The sequence below is a fragment of the Mandrillus leucophaeus genome, unplaced genomic scaffold (assembly GCF_000951045.1).
Source record: "Mandrillus leucophaeus isolate KB7577 unplaced genomic scaffold, Mleu.le_1.0 Scaffold731, whole genome shotgun sequence".
In the NCBI taxonomy this organism is placed as follows: domain Eukaryota; kingdom Metazoa; phylum Chordata; class Mammalia; order Primates; family Cercopithecidae; genus Mandrillus; species Mandrillus leucophaeus.
The window spans coordinates 451163-466893 of record NW_012107931.1 but is presented as its reverse complement, the minus strand read 5'-3'; the positions used below and the strand labels follow the sequence as shown (position 1 = coordinate 466893).

General features: G+C 41.3%; 1 protein-coding gene across 1 annotated transcript in view; it reads left to right on the top strand.

Moving 5' to 3' along the window:
• The window catches only part of GINM1 (glycoprotein integral membrane 1), a gene marked incomplete at its 5' end in the record, with an annotated part of 35673 nt that overhangs the window by 10460 nt on the left and 9482 nt on the right, over positions 1–15731 (top strand). Inside the window, 4 exons of the mRNA XM_011965665.1 lie at positions 4932–5083; positions 5941–6097; positions 6712–6842; positions 8538–8701. Of these exons, the coding sequence (XP_011821055.1) occupies positions 4932–5083; positions 5941–6097; positions 6712–6842; positions 8538–8701 (604 nt within the window). The remainder of the gene's footprint in view (positions 1–4931; positions 5084–5940; positions 6098–6711; positions 6843–8537; positions 8702–15731) is intronic.

Genomic DNA, 15731 nt, shown 5'->3' with positions numbered 1-15731 from the left:
TCTCATTCATGGATAGATAGAGAGGTAACTAACTGACTAGTCACTAGGTCCAGCCCACTTGAGGAAGGAATTGCAGAAATGTCTGACTCCTAGAGCTGTCTCTTATACACATCTAGATGTGTATAAGAGCACACACACACACACACACACAATCAGAATGTACAATAACACTAATGTGTTTAAAACTCTATTCTTATTTTATATTGGCTGCTTCTGGCATATTCACTATTTTCCATAAGATCAGCATTGATGAAACTGCATTTCTGGTAAGTTGATATTGATGTAAGAATGTGCATAGAGGTGGGGCATGGTGGCTCTAGCACTTTGGGAGGCTGAGGCGGGTGAACTGCCTGAGCCCAGAGTTGGAGACCAGTCCGGGCAACATGGTAAAACCTTGTCTCTGCAAAAAATGCAGAAATTAGCTGGGTGTGGTGATGTGTGCCTGTAGTCCCAGCTACTCCTGAGAGGTGGGAGGATCGCCACTGCACTCCAGCCTGGGCAACAGAGTGAGACCCTGGCTAAAAAAAAAAAAAAAAAAAAAAAAAAAGGTGCATAAAGGTAGTAAATCGGATAGCAAAAGCCAAGAAAATGAATTGTCTGATTATCAGTTTACTCTACCCTTATCCTTATGTCAGTAGAACATTTTATTTTTAACCTTTAAAAATTTTGAGTTGCTTAAAGGTAAGCAGGTACGTTGCATTGGAATATGCCATATTATTTGGATGAAATAGCAAATACAAAGAATATACATAGGATTTTTTTTTTTTTTTTTTCATAGATGGAACAGGCCAATGGCCTGTTCTTTGGCACGATCTTGGCTCCCTGCAACCTCCTCCTCCTGGGTTCAAGTGATTCTCCTGCCTCAGCCTCCCGAGTAGCTGGGATTACAGGTGCCCGCCATCATGTCTGGCTGATTTTTGTATTTTTAGTAGAGATAGAGTTTCGCCATGTTGGTCAAGGCTGGTCTCGAACTCCTGACCTCAGGTGATCCGCCCGCCTCGGCCTCCCAAAGTGCTGGGATTATAGGCGTGAGCGACCGCGCCCGGCCCATTTGTTGTTTCTGTCAGTCTGTCTTTTAGTTGGGATTTTAACTTATTTACATTAATAAAATTACTGATACATTTGGATTTAAATCCTCCTTCTTAATTGTTTCCTCTTTGTGCCAACTGTTCTGTGTTTCTTTTTCTTCCCCCTTTGCCTTCATCTAGGTTAATTATTTTTGGTATCATAGTTCCCTTCTGTCTTGGTTTTACATAATTTTACTGTTCTTTTAGTGGTTACCCTTGCTACCAATAAATTAGTACTTTTGGCTGGGCATGGTTGCTCATGCCTGTATTCCCAGCCCTTGGAGAGGCCAGAGCTGGGGGATGACTTCCACCTGGGAGTTCGAGACCAGCCTGGGCAACATAGGGAAACCTATGTTGTCTGAAAACATCTCTTTGCCTTCATTTTAGAAGGCTATTTTTGCTGGCTGTGGAAGCATAGCTTAGCATTTTTGTTTTAACACTTTATTTTCTCACCTGCTGGGGAGACTGCCAGACACTTTGTCAAGCTTTCTTGCCTCCTAGTCATTGCTTTCTACTCAGCTTTTCAACCTCTCTACCTGTTCTGCTTGGGAGTTGGCAAATGCCTTCGGGGGAAGAAGTCACATAGGATATTGTGCTCACCTCAGGGAGCTCTTTTCTTGGCCCTTCAAGTGCTGGCTGTCTTTAGCTTCTGATGCCTCTAGACAGATATAGGTTTTGTGTGTATATGTGGGTGTGTATTTTTTACATCTTCTAGCGGATCTTTGCAAGTGGTTCATTGCAAGAGGGTTGGTGTACTACAAGCTAATCCATGGTAGCTAAGAAAGGAAATGCTAGTACTATTGAAATAATAATTCTTTTGTTGTTGTATTCACTGGAAACAGGACGTGGAATGCAGCCTCTCTCCTCTCTTATGGCCATATTTTAGTCATCCCAGTCAGTGCACTGAGTTTGTTTCTATGATAACTGAAATAAATGCTCATCTTACCCAGTTACAACAGGAATCTTCAAAACATTAGATGCAGCAGCAACAACAAATCTTCTTTAATTCTTTAAAGAAACTTTTTCTTTAGTTGGTGTATTTGTTATTTATTGCTGCATAACAGTTTAACCCAGAAATCAGTGGCCTAAGACAGTATTTATTATTTCATAGTTTCTGTAGGTCGAGAATCTGAGCTTGGCTTAGTGGGGTCCTGTGGTTCTCAAAAGGCTGCCATCATGTCAGGGCTCATCTGGGAAAAATCTGCTTCCCAGCTCATTCATGTGGTCATTGGCAGGAGTCAGTTCCTTCTGAACTCTTGAACAGAGGCCTCAGTTCCTCACCAGATATTGGTTGAAGGCCTTCCTCAGTTCGTTGTCACATGAAACTCCCCATAGAGCGTCTCACAACGTGACAAATTAGCTTCATCATTGAGAGGACAAGCGAGACTGCCAGTAAGAAAAAGAGTTCTAGCAAGACAGAAGTCACAGTCTTTAATAATCTAATTGTGGCAGTAACATTCCATCAGTTGTGCTATGCTCTGTATGTTAGAAACAAGTCACTAGGCTCTGTGTAATGGCTCGTGCCTGTAATCCCAGCTATTTGGGAGGCTAAGGCTGTAGGATCACTTGAGGCCAGGAGTTCAAGACCAGCCTAGGCAAGATAGCAAGGTTGTCTCTTTCAAAAGAACAAAAAGAAAAAAAAAAGACTGTCTCATTCATGGATAGATAGAGAGGTAACTAACTGACTAGTCACTAGGTCCAGCCCACTTGAGGAAGGAATTGCAGAAATGTCTGACTCCTAGAGGCAAGAGTCATTGAGAGGCATTTTTGAAAGCTGCCTACCACAGTAAGGAAGTCAGAATATGAAGGGCTTTGTTGTTTTTTATTTAATTTTACTCAGTGTTAGAGGTACTGTATGAGGCTCTTCTCACATTGCTATAAAGAAATACCTGAGACTGGGTAATTTATAAAGAAAAGAGGTTTAATTGGCTCATGGTTCTGCAGGCTGTACAGGAAGCATGGCACCAGAATCTGCTCAGCTTCTAAGGAGGCCTCAGGAAGCTTTTACTCATGGTGGAGGGCAAAGGGGGAGCCAGTGTCTCACGTGGCAGAGCAGGAGCAAGAGAGAGCGAGAGTGGCAGGGGGGTGTTGTAACACCAAGCCATGAGGGATCTGCCCCCATGGCCCAAACACCTCCCACCAGGCTCCACCTCCAACATTGGGAATTACATCTCGACATGAGATTTGCGGGGGAACATCCAAACTATGTCGGGCACCAAATTTGCAGGCTGAAGAATTGCCACTTGGGTGTATTTATATGACTGCATTTTCTCACCCATTGAGTCTCCTGTACCCTAGTCTTTGGGCTTATGGACATGGTGACACAGCACCTGCTGTTCTACGAGGCAGACCCACGAGTGTAATGGTCCGTTGAAACGTGGGGATGGACCATGAGAGAGGGGGTACCTTTGGCAGTGGTGCCTTTCAAAGGGCATGAAGGATTAGGCAGGCACACTAGAGAGAGGAGCAGTGAGGGGCCACATGAGGAGCCTGAGGACGACCAGTTAGAGGACTGGGAACCTCACAGAAGTGCCACTAAAGGTGCATAAGCAGGAGGCTGTGGACTGAAAACCACGTCACAGTGAGATGAGCCTGGCACTGTTGTCTGAATGGTTTGGAGGGGGGACTAAAGCAGGGGAGAACAGGTAGGTACATCTTGTAATAGTAAGTAGTTAATGAACTAGATATTGAGATATTCCAGACAAAGGAAGTAGCCCTATAGAAGCACAGAATCAGATTAAACAGCTGGGTGTGCATTCAGATTGTACATCTGGGTTCCTGTTTGGCAGATAATCTTCAGATTATTTGAGGGATAGAAACAAAATGCTCCATCTGTGGCGGGTGCATTGGTGTATGTTGCTTTATCTTTTTCGATAGCACTTCTACCTTAATAGAGTAACCATTGGCTCTATAAACCAATTGCAGGTACTATACCCCATTTCTACTGGAGCAGGAGTAGGGGTTTCCTAGCTAGAGAAGAACATGGACAATAGCTAGTCCTACCCCATTATCCATTACCAGAGAGAAATGACAGACCTCCCCGACCCTCTTTCCCCATACCTGCTTTCTCTAATAGTAATGAGTCACTTATCGGGGAAAGGATTGAGAAAAGAACTCAATGTTCTTACTGCTTGGGCATCTTTTCTCACAGGATTTTGTGGATACATGAATGGATGAATGTATGTGCTTACTGTGTTAAAACATGGGATTGACTGTATCTTCTGGCTGGCTTTATAGTTATGCCTTGTTGGTTCCTCCTTGCCAACCTGTGTAAAAGAATAGGAAAGATGGGCCGGGCACGGTGGTTCATGCCTATAATCCCAGCACTTTGGGAGGCCAAGGTGGGTGAATCACTTGAGATCAGGAGTTAGCAAGACCAGTCTGGCCAATATGGTGAAACCCCGTCTGCTAAAAATACAAAAAATCAGCTGGGCATGGTGGTGCAAGCCTGTAATCCCAGCTACTCGGGAGGCTGAGGCAGGAGAATCCCTTGAACCCAGGAGGCAAAGGTTGCAGTGAGCTGAGATGGCGCCACTGCACTCCAGCCTGGGCGACAGGGCAAGACTCCATCTCAAAAAAAAAAAAAAAAAAAAAAGGAAAGATGTTGCTAGTGTGGTATTTCATACAAAGTCTAAAGATCAACACATTTTGCCCGTTCAAATGAGTGTAAGCAGTCATAAAGATTTGTCAGATTGTCTTTGTTTTTAATAAATCTGAAATGGCATTGAGATCAGGGATGAAGAAAGCCAAAGAAATTGGTTTACAACTGTCTTGTTCCATGTAAATGTCATCAAAATAATCAAACTCAGTAACAAATTTGGTGGTAATTTTTGTTCAAAGTTGTCACTACTTTTTTTTTTATAGTGAAGAATGAAAATCTTGAAAATTTGGAGGAAAAAGAATATTTTGGAATTGTCAGTGTAAGGATTTTAGTTCATGAGTGGCCTATGACATCTGGTTCCAGTTTGCAGCTAATTGTCATTCAAGAAGAGGTAGTAGAGATTGATGGAAAACAAGTAAGATAGTATGTTTATTAATTGGGAATTAAATTATAAAGATTTAGATTTGTGCTAGGTATTATGCATGTGTTCAGTTATTTTGTTTCTGACTTGATAAGAAAGGTGTCTAATGTTGCCTATATCCAATTATTTACAATTTGTGTATATTTATTTTAGCATTTGAAATGTATTTTTTAAATTTCCCATATCCACACATGTTTATATCACTTTAAAATGTATGGACATTATTAAATAGAAAGTAAGGAAAGAGATTCAATTTGGCTCATAGTTCTGCTACCATTTCCTCTATGGTAAATGAAGTCTCTGTGTGTAAATGAAGTAGAATCGAGATTAAACTTATAGTAGTAAGTGTTAAAGCAGACAGGAATATTATTAAAGTTGCAAGTTAAGTGCCCCAAAGTGGGAGTACGGGGAAATAAAGAGTAATTGTCGGCTGGGCATGGTGGCTCACGCCTGTAATCCCAGCACTTTGGGAGGCCAAGGCAGGCGAATCACCTGAGGTCGGGAGTTCGAGACCAGCCTGACCAACAGGGAGAAACCCCGTCTCTACTAAAAATACAAAGTTAGCCAGGTGTGGTGGTGCATGCCTGTAATCCTAGCTACTCGGGAGGCTGAGGCAGGAGAATCGCTTGAACCCAGAAGGCGAAGGTTGCGGTGAGCTGAGATCGCACCATTGCTCTCCAGCCTGGGCACAGCAAGAGCGAAACTCCATCTCAAAAAAAAAAAAAAAGAATAATTTATCTGAATAGAACACATGTTTTAGTTATATAGATCTGGGAGGAAAATTTGCTTTTAAATTTTTATGGGGCTGTGCCACTATTTAAAATAAAGAATAATTATATTTTCTTTCACAGGTTCAACAAAAGGATGTCACTGAAATTGATATTTTAGTTAAGAACCGGGGAATACTCAGACATTCAAACTATACCCTCCCTTTGGAAGAAAGCACGCTCTACTCTATTTCTCGAGACAGTGACATTTTATTTACCCTTCCTAACCTCTCCAAAAAAGGTAACTTAAAAGACCATTATTTAAAGTATTAAGCAGATTATTTATTTAGTTGGTAGCTTTATATATACTCTTGAACTTTGTTGTTTTTTACACTATTTGCAAAAGTTGCTATTGATCTTTAATTAATAGTTAATATGTTTGGAAATGAGCTTCTTTAAAAAATGCTTCATAACATGTGTTGCTTCATATGTCCGTTTAAGGATTTTAGGACTCTATTTTGAGCCTTAGTAGAATGTGATCAGTGCTGTTTGCATAGTGACATTTTTCAGTAATTATTCACTCTTACTCTGGGTACTGATCACAAAATATGTAATAAGACTATTGTAAAGGTTCATTCAGATGAAGAACTATTCCTTTTTTCACAGAAACGTAGAACTTCTAAAATTTTGGCTTTCTATGTGACAGAATCATAACTGCTTTAGCTCCTTATACATGTCTTCGTTTATAGCTCTCTTCTGGCATTTAAATCAGTGAACATTCAGATATGTTCATTTTTTCTCCCATGGTAAAATATGTGTTCTTACTATCCTAAATGCTATTATTGGTTTGGTAATCTTAGGTTTAGTAGGATAAGACACCAGCATTTTGGTAATGTTGCTCTTTCTCCTGGGTAGAAAGTGTTAGTTCACTGCAGACCACCAGCCAGTATCTTATCAGGAATGTGGAAACCACTGTAGATGAAGATGTTTTACCTGGCAAGTTACCTGAAACTCCTCTCAGAGCAGAGCCTCCATCTTCATATAAGGTAAATCAAGTATTTGGTGTTGTATTTATTTGGTGTTATCATAAGCATTCATGGTTATGATGAAGAAAATTGATCTAGCATTTAAAATGGAGTGGAAATTATGAAAATGGAACCATGGAGCATTGGTGATAGGGGACTCATCTTGGTCTTAATGTGATACTTTTAGGTATTCCTATTTTCCTCTTCAAGCTTTGTTTAATAATATTGTAGTCAGATCATGATTATCAAGGTGCTGGATTTCATGTGGTTAGAATTATCAATTCCACAGTTTTTTCTCATATCCAGATTTCTGTGTTTATTCTGCACCTGCTACCTTGCATACACACATGTGCATTGTGCCCTCAGGATCTTGCCCAGTGATTCAGCTCAGGTGGTTGAGAATGTACTTTCTGGAGTCAGCCTGCCCAGGCTTGAAACCTGGTTCTGCCACAGACTAGTTATGTGACTTGAACAAAAAAATTTTTTTTTCTTTGAGATGGAGTCTCGCTCTGTCACTTAGGCTGGAGTGCAGTGGTGTGATCTCAGCTTAATCTTCCGCCTCCCAGGTTCAAGTGATTCTCCTGCCTCAGCCTCCCAAGTAGCTGGAATTACAGGCGCATGCCACCGTGCCTGGCTGATTTTTGTATTTTTAGTAGAGACAGAGTTTCACCATGTTGGCCAGGCTGATCTCAAACTCCTGACCTCAAGTGATCCACCCACCTTGGCCTCCCAAAGTGCTGGGATTATAGGCATGAGCTGCTGTGCCGTCCTTGAACAAATTCTTAATCTCTCTAACCTCAGTTTCTTTATCTGTACAGTGGGGCACCCACTTAATCTGAATAGTAGTGTAAAATAGTATCTCATGAAGTTGTTATAAGGATTAAATAAGTTGGGTACTACATCCAAATATGCATTAGCACCTACTAATTTCTCGAATGTTACCTGTGACATTTATACTGCTTACTAGGAATATATTCATGGGTTCAGAGAGTATCCTGATATCTCTGTGTGTATTAAGTAGGCCCCTACCCAAAATTCATTTTAAATGAGCAGGGTCTATGGTTGGTCTTAAAGGAGTAGTAGTTCTCACTGAAGGTCAGGATTGCATATTTGGGGTCAGTGTGGACTGTAGCACCTTTACCCTGTCTACCTAACCTCCCTTAGCAGGTCAGCCTCAGAGCAGACTGTCTTCATAGCCCATGCCATGAGTGCCCACCTTGGGTTCTTCTCTCACTCTTAAAGTATAGAAACATGTTTTGTACACAGTGAACTTCCCATTTGTTCTAAAAGCTATTAATATGTTTGTCTTTCTCTTCTTTCTCTTGTGCTCTAGGTACTGGAAACAGATAGTTGACTCTGCTCCATTTCATTTATAATGGACTAGCCTAACGAATCTCTTGTCAATTAGCAATTATTTTCTTTTGATTTGTAATTAGAAAACAATATAAATAATTTTACAGGCTATTAACATTTCTGTTCTTGTATTGTTAGAACACATTTTAAAATTATAAGTAACTTTATTGAGGCACATTCTAAAATAAAATGCACCGTTTAAAGTATACAGTTAGTTTTGACAAATGTAGTCACCCATGTAACTACCAGCACAATCAAAATATAAAATATTTTCATCATCCCAAAGCTAAAACATTAAAAAATTTAAAGTTTATTCTTAGAGATCGATGCAACTTGCATATCTAATCAAAACTCCTTTTTCAGGTAATGTGTCAGTGGATGGAAAAGTTTAGAAAAGATCTGTGTAGGTTCTGGAGCAGTGTTTTCCCAGTATTCTTTCAGTTCTTGAACATCATGGTGGTTGGAATTACAGGAGCAGCTGTGGTAATAACCATCTTAAAGGTGCTTTTCCCAGTTTCTGAATACAAGTAAGTATTTCTTATTTTTGAAATGTTAGTATTTTTAATGATTAAAAAGTGAGACATATTTGCTATGTTTTAAAGTAGAAAATATAAAAATTAGAGAGGGTAAGACAAATGGGAGGGAAAATAACACCTACTGTTTTTCTAGCCCATCTTCCAATATTAGCAAAATTGAAACACATTTATTGAATAGCTATTGGAATCAGGACATTCTTAGAGATTCAGATGTGAGTAAGACAAACTCTGCTAAGAACTTAAAATCTAGTAGCGGAGGAAGGAAACAAATATGTGTAATGGAAAATGCAAGTGTATGATCAGAGGTGAGCAAAACCAGACGACTTCATGATGTATTTTCAACCCCAGAGTGTCAGTTTAAAATGTAGTTAATTTCAGTAGACAAGCAGGATACTCGTTGCAGCATTGTTTGTAATAGAAAATAAAAGCAAAAGAGGCTGGGCACGGTGGCTCATGCCTGTAATCCCAGCACTTTGGGAGTCCGAGGCAGGTGGATCATGAGGTCGAGAGATCGAGACCATCCTGGCCAACATGGTGAAACCCCATCTCTACTTTAAAAAAAAAAAAAAAAAAAAAGGCCGGGTGTGGTGGCTGACGCCTGTAATCCCAACACTTCGGGAGGCCGAGATGGGTGGATCACGAGGTCAGGAGATCCAGACCATCCTGGCTAACACGGTGAAACCCTGTCTCTACTAAAAATACAAAAATTAGCTGTAGTGGTGGGCGCCTGTAGTCCCAGTTACTCAGGAGGCTGAGGCAGGAGAATGGCGTGAACCTGGGAGGCGGAGCTTGCAGTGAGCCGAGATGGCGCCACTGCATTCCAGCCTGGGAGACAGCGAGACTCCGTATCAAAAAAAAAAAAAAAATTAGCCCGGACCTGGTGGCTCATGCCTGTAATCCCGGCACTTCCGGAGGCTGGGGCGGGTGGATCGCAAGGTCAGGAGTTGAGACCAGCCTGGCCAATATGGTGAAACCCTGTCTCTACTAAAAATACAAAAATTAGCTGTAGTGGTGGGCGCCTGTAGTCCCAGTTACTCAGGAGGCTGAGGCAGGAGAATGGCTTTAACCCGGGAGGCGGAGGTTGCAGTGAGCCGAGATTGCGCCACTGCACTCCAGCCTAGGCGACAGAGTGAGACTTCATCTTAAAAAAAAAAAAAAAATCAGCTGGGCGTGTGACACCCACCTGTAGTCCCAGCTACTCAGTAGGCTGAGGCAGGAGAATCGCTTGAACCCGGGAGGAGAAGGTTGCGGTGAGCCGAGATCGCGCCATTGCACTCCAGCCTGGGAAACGAGCGAAACTCCCTCTCAAAAAAAAAAAAAAAAAAAGTAAAAGCAAAATAAAAACCCTTTTAACTGTTTGTCAATGACGGCTAATGAGATTTTCTCTGGCTGAATAAGTCCAAAATCTATTATGTGGGGGGAAATATGGCAAAGCGGTATGAACACATTTAGGTAAAACAAAAGTATTATGTGTATATAAATGCATAGAAAATTTCTGGAATGAGATAATGTTATCTTTAATGAGTGGGAGTGAGAGCAGAGGTGGAGAGACTGACTTTGTCTTCCTTTTGTATATTTTTTAGTCAAAAATTATTTTATAATAAAATTTAAAATGAATTTTTGTTAGTATTTTCCCAAGTCAGTCATTTTATTTATTTAATTAATTTGTTTATTTATTGAGTTGGAGTGTCGGTCCATCACCCAGGCTGGAGTGCAATGACGCAATCTTGGCTCACTGCAACCTCCGCCTCCTGGGTTCAAGCGATTCTGCTGTCTTGGCCTCCCGAGTAGCTGGGGTTACAGGCATGCACCACCTTGCTTGGCTAATTTTTGTATTTTTAGTAGAGACGGGGTTTCACCATGTTGGCCCAGGTGGTCTTGAACTCCCGACCTCAGGTGATCCACCCGCCTCGGCCTCCCAAAGTGCTGGGATTACAGGCGTGAGCCACCCCGCCTGGCCCATTAATCATTTTAATTATCTTAACAGAAACAAATCTCAATGCAGATGACCACAGTTCTTGGCTTAGCTGCATTGCATTATACTTTTATGTAACAGGATTTTTGGAAAAGAAGACCTAATTTGAACATTTACTTTTCCACTTGCTTCTTATGAGGTCTTTGAACCTCCGACTTCTTCAGGTGTAATGATGAACTAATGCCTCACTTGAAGGATTGTTGAAAGTCAAAGTCATGAAGCAAGCAAAGCACCTGCAGAGTAAAGAAATATTAGTTGCCCCTCCCACCTCTTAGTTTATATTTCCACTGAAGAATTGGCATTCCCATTCCTTTCTGATACAGAAGTATCCTTATCCAAAATGCTGAGAACCAAAAGTGTTTCAGATTTCAGATTTTTTTGGATTTTTGAATATTTGTGTTATACTTACTGGTTGAGCATCCTCAATCTAAAATCCAAAATGCTCTTGGGAGCATTTCCTTTGCATATATGGAAAAATATATATATATACACACACACTTGTATACATATTATATAAATATATATACGTGTATGTGGGTGTGTGTATATATATGTAGAGAGAGAGAGAGAGATGGGATCTTGCTATGTTGGCCAGTTTGGTCTTGAACTCTTGGCCTCATGCCGTCCTCCCTCCTTGGCCTCCCAAAGTGCTAGGATTACAGGTGTGAACCACTGTGCCTGGCCAAGCATTTTTCTTTAAGTATCATGTTGGCACTCAAAAAAGTTTTGGATTTTGGAGCATTTTGGATTTTGGATTAGGGATGCTTGACCTGTAATAAAAATTCTATAATTTAAGATTTTTTTTTCCCCTTTGGCTGCCAGGAAGTTCCAAACTTTTTTTGAACTTTCTTATGTATACCTGCATAGAAAATGGTGTTGTGATGTTTTTCTTTTGCCATTGTTTTGTTATGGATTTCTCTGCAGGTACAGATGCAATATAAAATGAAAAACCAAATTTGCAGTTGTACTGCAGATGCTTCCTGGTAGAAAAGGATGTAATAGAGAACTATAGAGAGCAATGAACTGAAAATATCCCTTCTCTGTTCTTCAATTCTTATTCTTCTACCTAGACGTAGTCATTGTCAACTGTTTGAGTTGACATTTTTAATCCGAATTCTATGTACTAGTGTAAATGTATACTAGATAGTAATAATTGTTTATCAACTCAGATTGTTAATTGTTCTGCATTGCATTTTTCACTTAATACAGAGGTTTCCCAAACTGTCTTGGTTTACAGTATCCTTAGTGTGCCAGTAATTTTTTTTAATGCCCCTATACTTAGGCCAAAAGACAAATTTAAAGATTTTTAAATTTTGTCCTTTTTTTTTTTTTTTTTGAGACAGAGTCTCGCTCTGTTGCCCAGGCTGGAGTGCAGTGGCACAATCTCAGTTCACTGCAAGCTCTGCCTCCTGGGTTTACGCCATTCTTCTACCTCAGCCTCCTGAGTAGCTGGGACTACAGGCGCCCGCCACCATGACCAGCTAATTTTTTGTATTTTTGGTAGAGACAAGGTTTCACCTTGTTAGCCAGGATGGTCTCGATCTCCTGACCTCGTAATCCATCTGCCTTAGCCTCCCAAAATGCTGGGATTACAGGCATGAGCCACAGCACCTGGCAATTTTGTTCTTAAATTACTAATTTAAGAAGTACTAGTGGGATGTGAATGCCTATAGAGCACTACACAATACCTCATACCTTGGCATCAGTGGGAAATTGACATCCTCATTTCTTTTTTAGTGTTAGTTTTGTACAGTATTTGCTTTTTATCATAGTAACCACCTGTGTTATCCATTTTGTGTTGCTTATAAAGTAATACCTGGGCTGGTTACTTTATATAGAAAAGAGATTTATATATTTAGCTCATGGTTCTACAAGAACCATGTAGGCTGTACAAGAAGCATGGTGCTGCCATCAGCTGGGCTTCTGGTGAGGTCCTCAGGCTGCTTCCACTCAGCAGCTGCGCAAGGCAAAGGGGAGCGGCATGTGCAGAGATCACATGTCAAGAAAGGAAGCAAGAGGAACAGCAGGGAGGTGGCAGGCTCTTTTTAACAGCCAGCTCTCCAGGTAATGAACAATGAGAACTCATTCCCTTCCCCTCTAGAGAGGGCATTAATCTGTTCATGAGGGATCTGTCACCATGACCCAAACACTTCCTATTAGTCCATACCTCCAACATAGGGGATTAAATTTTAACATGAGGTTTGGAGGGGAAAAACTTTCCAAATCTAGCACCACCAAAACCCAGCTTTGGAAAGATTGACTTCACTGAATATTTTGCGGTCTAATGTTAAAACCATGAAGTAACCTCAAACTAGTATTACACATGAAGTCTCTTGAAAATTTATAATATTCTGTGGTGCCGCTGTGAGTGTGCTCACCAACCCAGGGATCTCAGTGCAGTTTGGGAATCATAGACCTAAGACCTTATCTTATCACTACATATATTCTTTTTTGTCCCCTTAGTTATTTTAATTCCATTTTATTTTGTATTACTTATTTTTGAGACAAGGTCTCACCTTGACACCCAGGCTGGAGTGCAGTGGCTCAGTCATAGCTCACTGCAGCCTCAGTCTCCCAAGACTCAAGTGATCCTCTCACCTCAGTCTCCTGAATAGGTAGGACTAAGGTGTGTGTCACCATGCCCAGCTAATTTTTTAAATTTATATTTTGTAGAGCCAAGTTTTCCCAGGCTGGTCTCAAACTCCTGGGGTCAAGCAATCCTTCCACCTTGGCTTCCCAAAGTTCTGGGATTACAGGCATCACCCACCGTGCCCAGCCCTTAATATTAGTTTTAACTGACATGTCATAATTATGTATAGCTTACCTATTCTTTTTATGGCTGCATAGTTCTAAAGGAGATAGGAAAAATACTTTGGTTTTTTCCTACTCTGACACTCTGGAGTACTTCACATTGGGCACCAATACGTGTGTGGGGATTTTTCCCCACCAATAACCAGTTCTCCAGTGGACACCAGCGGGGTGTCCTGTAATTCTTTCAGTTCTGATACTTTCCACCTGGACATAGCTTCAGATTCCCACGGGCTAAGGGCTTAGTTCTACAAGACTGTCCCCCTTCAGATGCCAGTTGTAAGCCCCAGATTCTGACCAGCTGGGTTAAAGAGGTTCCCATGACCTCCTCTTTGGGTTTGCTTAATTTGCTTGGGACGTCTTTGGGGCGGCTCACAGATCTCAGGGAAACGCTTCCACTTACTGGTTTATTACAAAGGAAACATGAACAGGCAGATGGAAGAAGTGCATAGGGCAGGATATGGGAAGGGAGAGAGGGGTTCAGAGCTTCCCTGCCCTCCCTAGGTGCACCTCTATCCAGGCCCCATACCTCTGTGTGTTCAGCTATCCAGAAGCTCTCCAAACCTGGTTCTTTTGGGGTTTTTTTTGCAGGTTTCATCACACAGGCATGATTGATTGTATCATTGGTCACTGGTGATCAACTCAACTTTCAGTACCCCATTCCCTTCCTCAAGGTTGGGGGATGGGACTGATCTTATGGTTGATACCCCTGGCAACCAGCTCCCCTGTTGAGGCTATCCAGGATCTCCGCCCCCCTCCACCATCAGTCATTATTAGCATCCAAAAGACACTTACCACTTTGGAGATTTAAGGGCTTTAGGAGCTATTCCAGGAAGCCAGAGGAACCTACAAGTCACAATATCACAGGTGTTCCACAGTATAGATATACCTTGACAAAACCATTCCTCTAACTTTACATAATTTCCAATTTCATGTTAATCCCAGTAATGTTCTAGTATATTCTTGCACATATATTTCTTTACACATGTGTATTTATGTACAATAGATTCCTAAAAGCAAAATTACTGGGTCACAAGTAATTGTATTAACTCCTTACAACCTGATGATAATCTTTTTTGGTTTTGCTACTAAAAATGTAATTCATCTTAATTTGCATTTTCATCTTACTAGCATCTTTGCTAGTTTAGGTCTGGGTGGGTTCAACATCTTTGTGATAATTGGTTATATATGATTCTCTCATGACTTGCTTACTTCGAGCCTTTGGCCGTTTTTCAATTGTGTTGCATTTTGTAACTATTATTATATAAGAGCTCTTTGTCTATTATGCATATATAATGCACATTGCAGATTCTTTTTACTGATCCCAGCCTATCATTTGTGTTTTGCTCATTTATGGTATCTCATATCATACAAAAGCTTTAAATTAGAAGTCTAAGCAATTCATGTTATTTATGGCATCTAGGGTTTTTATTTTGCCTACTAAGTAGGCCAGACTTTCCTATCTTAAAATTATGGGGCTTTTTTTGTTTGGTTTTTGTTTTTTAAAGACAGGGTTTTGTTCTGTTGCCGAGGCTGGAGTACAGTGGCAGTGCTATCAAGGTCCACTGCAGCCTTGACCTCCTGGGTTCAAGCGATCCTCCTGCCTCAGCCACCCAAGTAGCTGGGACTACAGGCACTTGCCACCATGCCTGGCTAATTGTTGTTGTTGTTGAGACAGAGTCTTGCTCTGTTGCCCAGGCTGGAGTGCAGTGGTGTGATCTTGGCTTGCTGCAACCTCCACCTTCTGGTTTCAAGCAATTCTCTTGCCTCAGCCTCCTGAATAGCTTGAGATTACAGATGCCCGCCACCATGCCTGGCCAATTTTTGTATTTTTAGTAGAGATGGGTTTCACTATGTTGGCCAGGCTGGTCTCGAACTCCTGACCTCAAGTGGTCCACCTGCCTTGCCTCCCCAAGTGCTGGGATTGCACGTGTGAGCCCAGCCATTTTTTTTAAAAACTATTTTGTGTAGAGACAGGGTCTCACTATGTTGCTCAGGCTGCACTCCTTGGGCCCAAGCAGTAGGCCCACTCCAAAGGTGCTGGGATTACTAAGGGCATGAACCACTGTGCCCAGCCATTATATTTTCTTAAAATTAATTGATTTGTTTATTTCTATTTTTTGAGACAGAGTCTCACTCTGTTGCCCAGGCTAGAGTGCAGTGGCGCAATCTCTGCTTACTGCAGCCACCGCTTCCCGGGTTCAAGCGATTCTCCTGCCTCAGCCTCCCAAGTAGCTG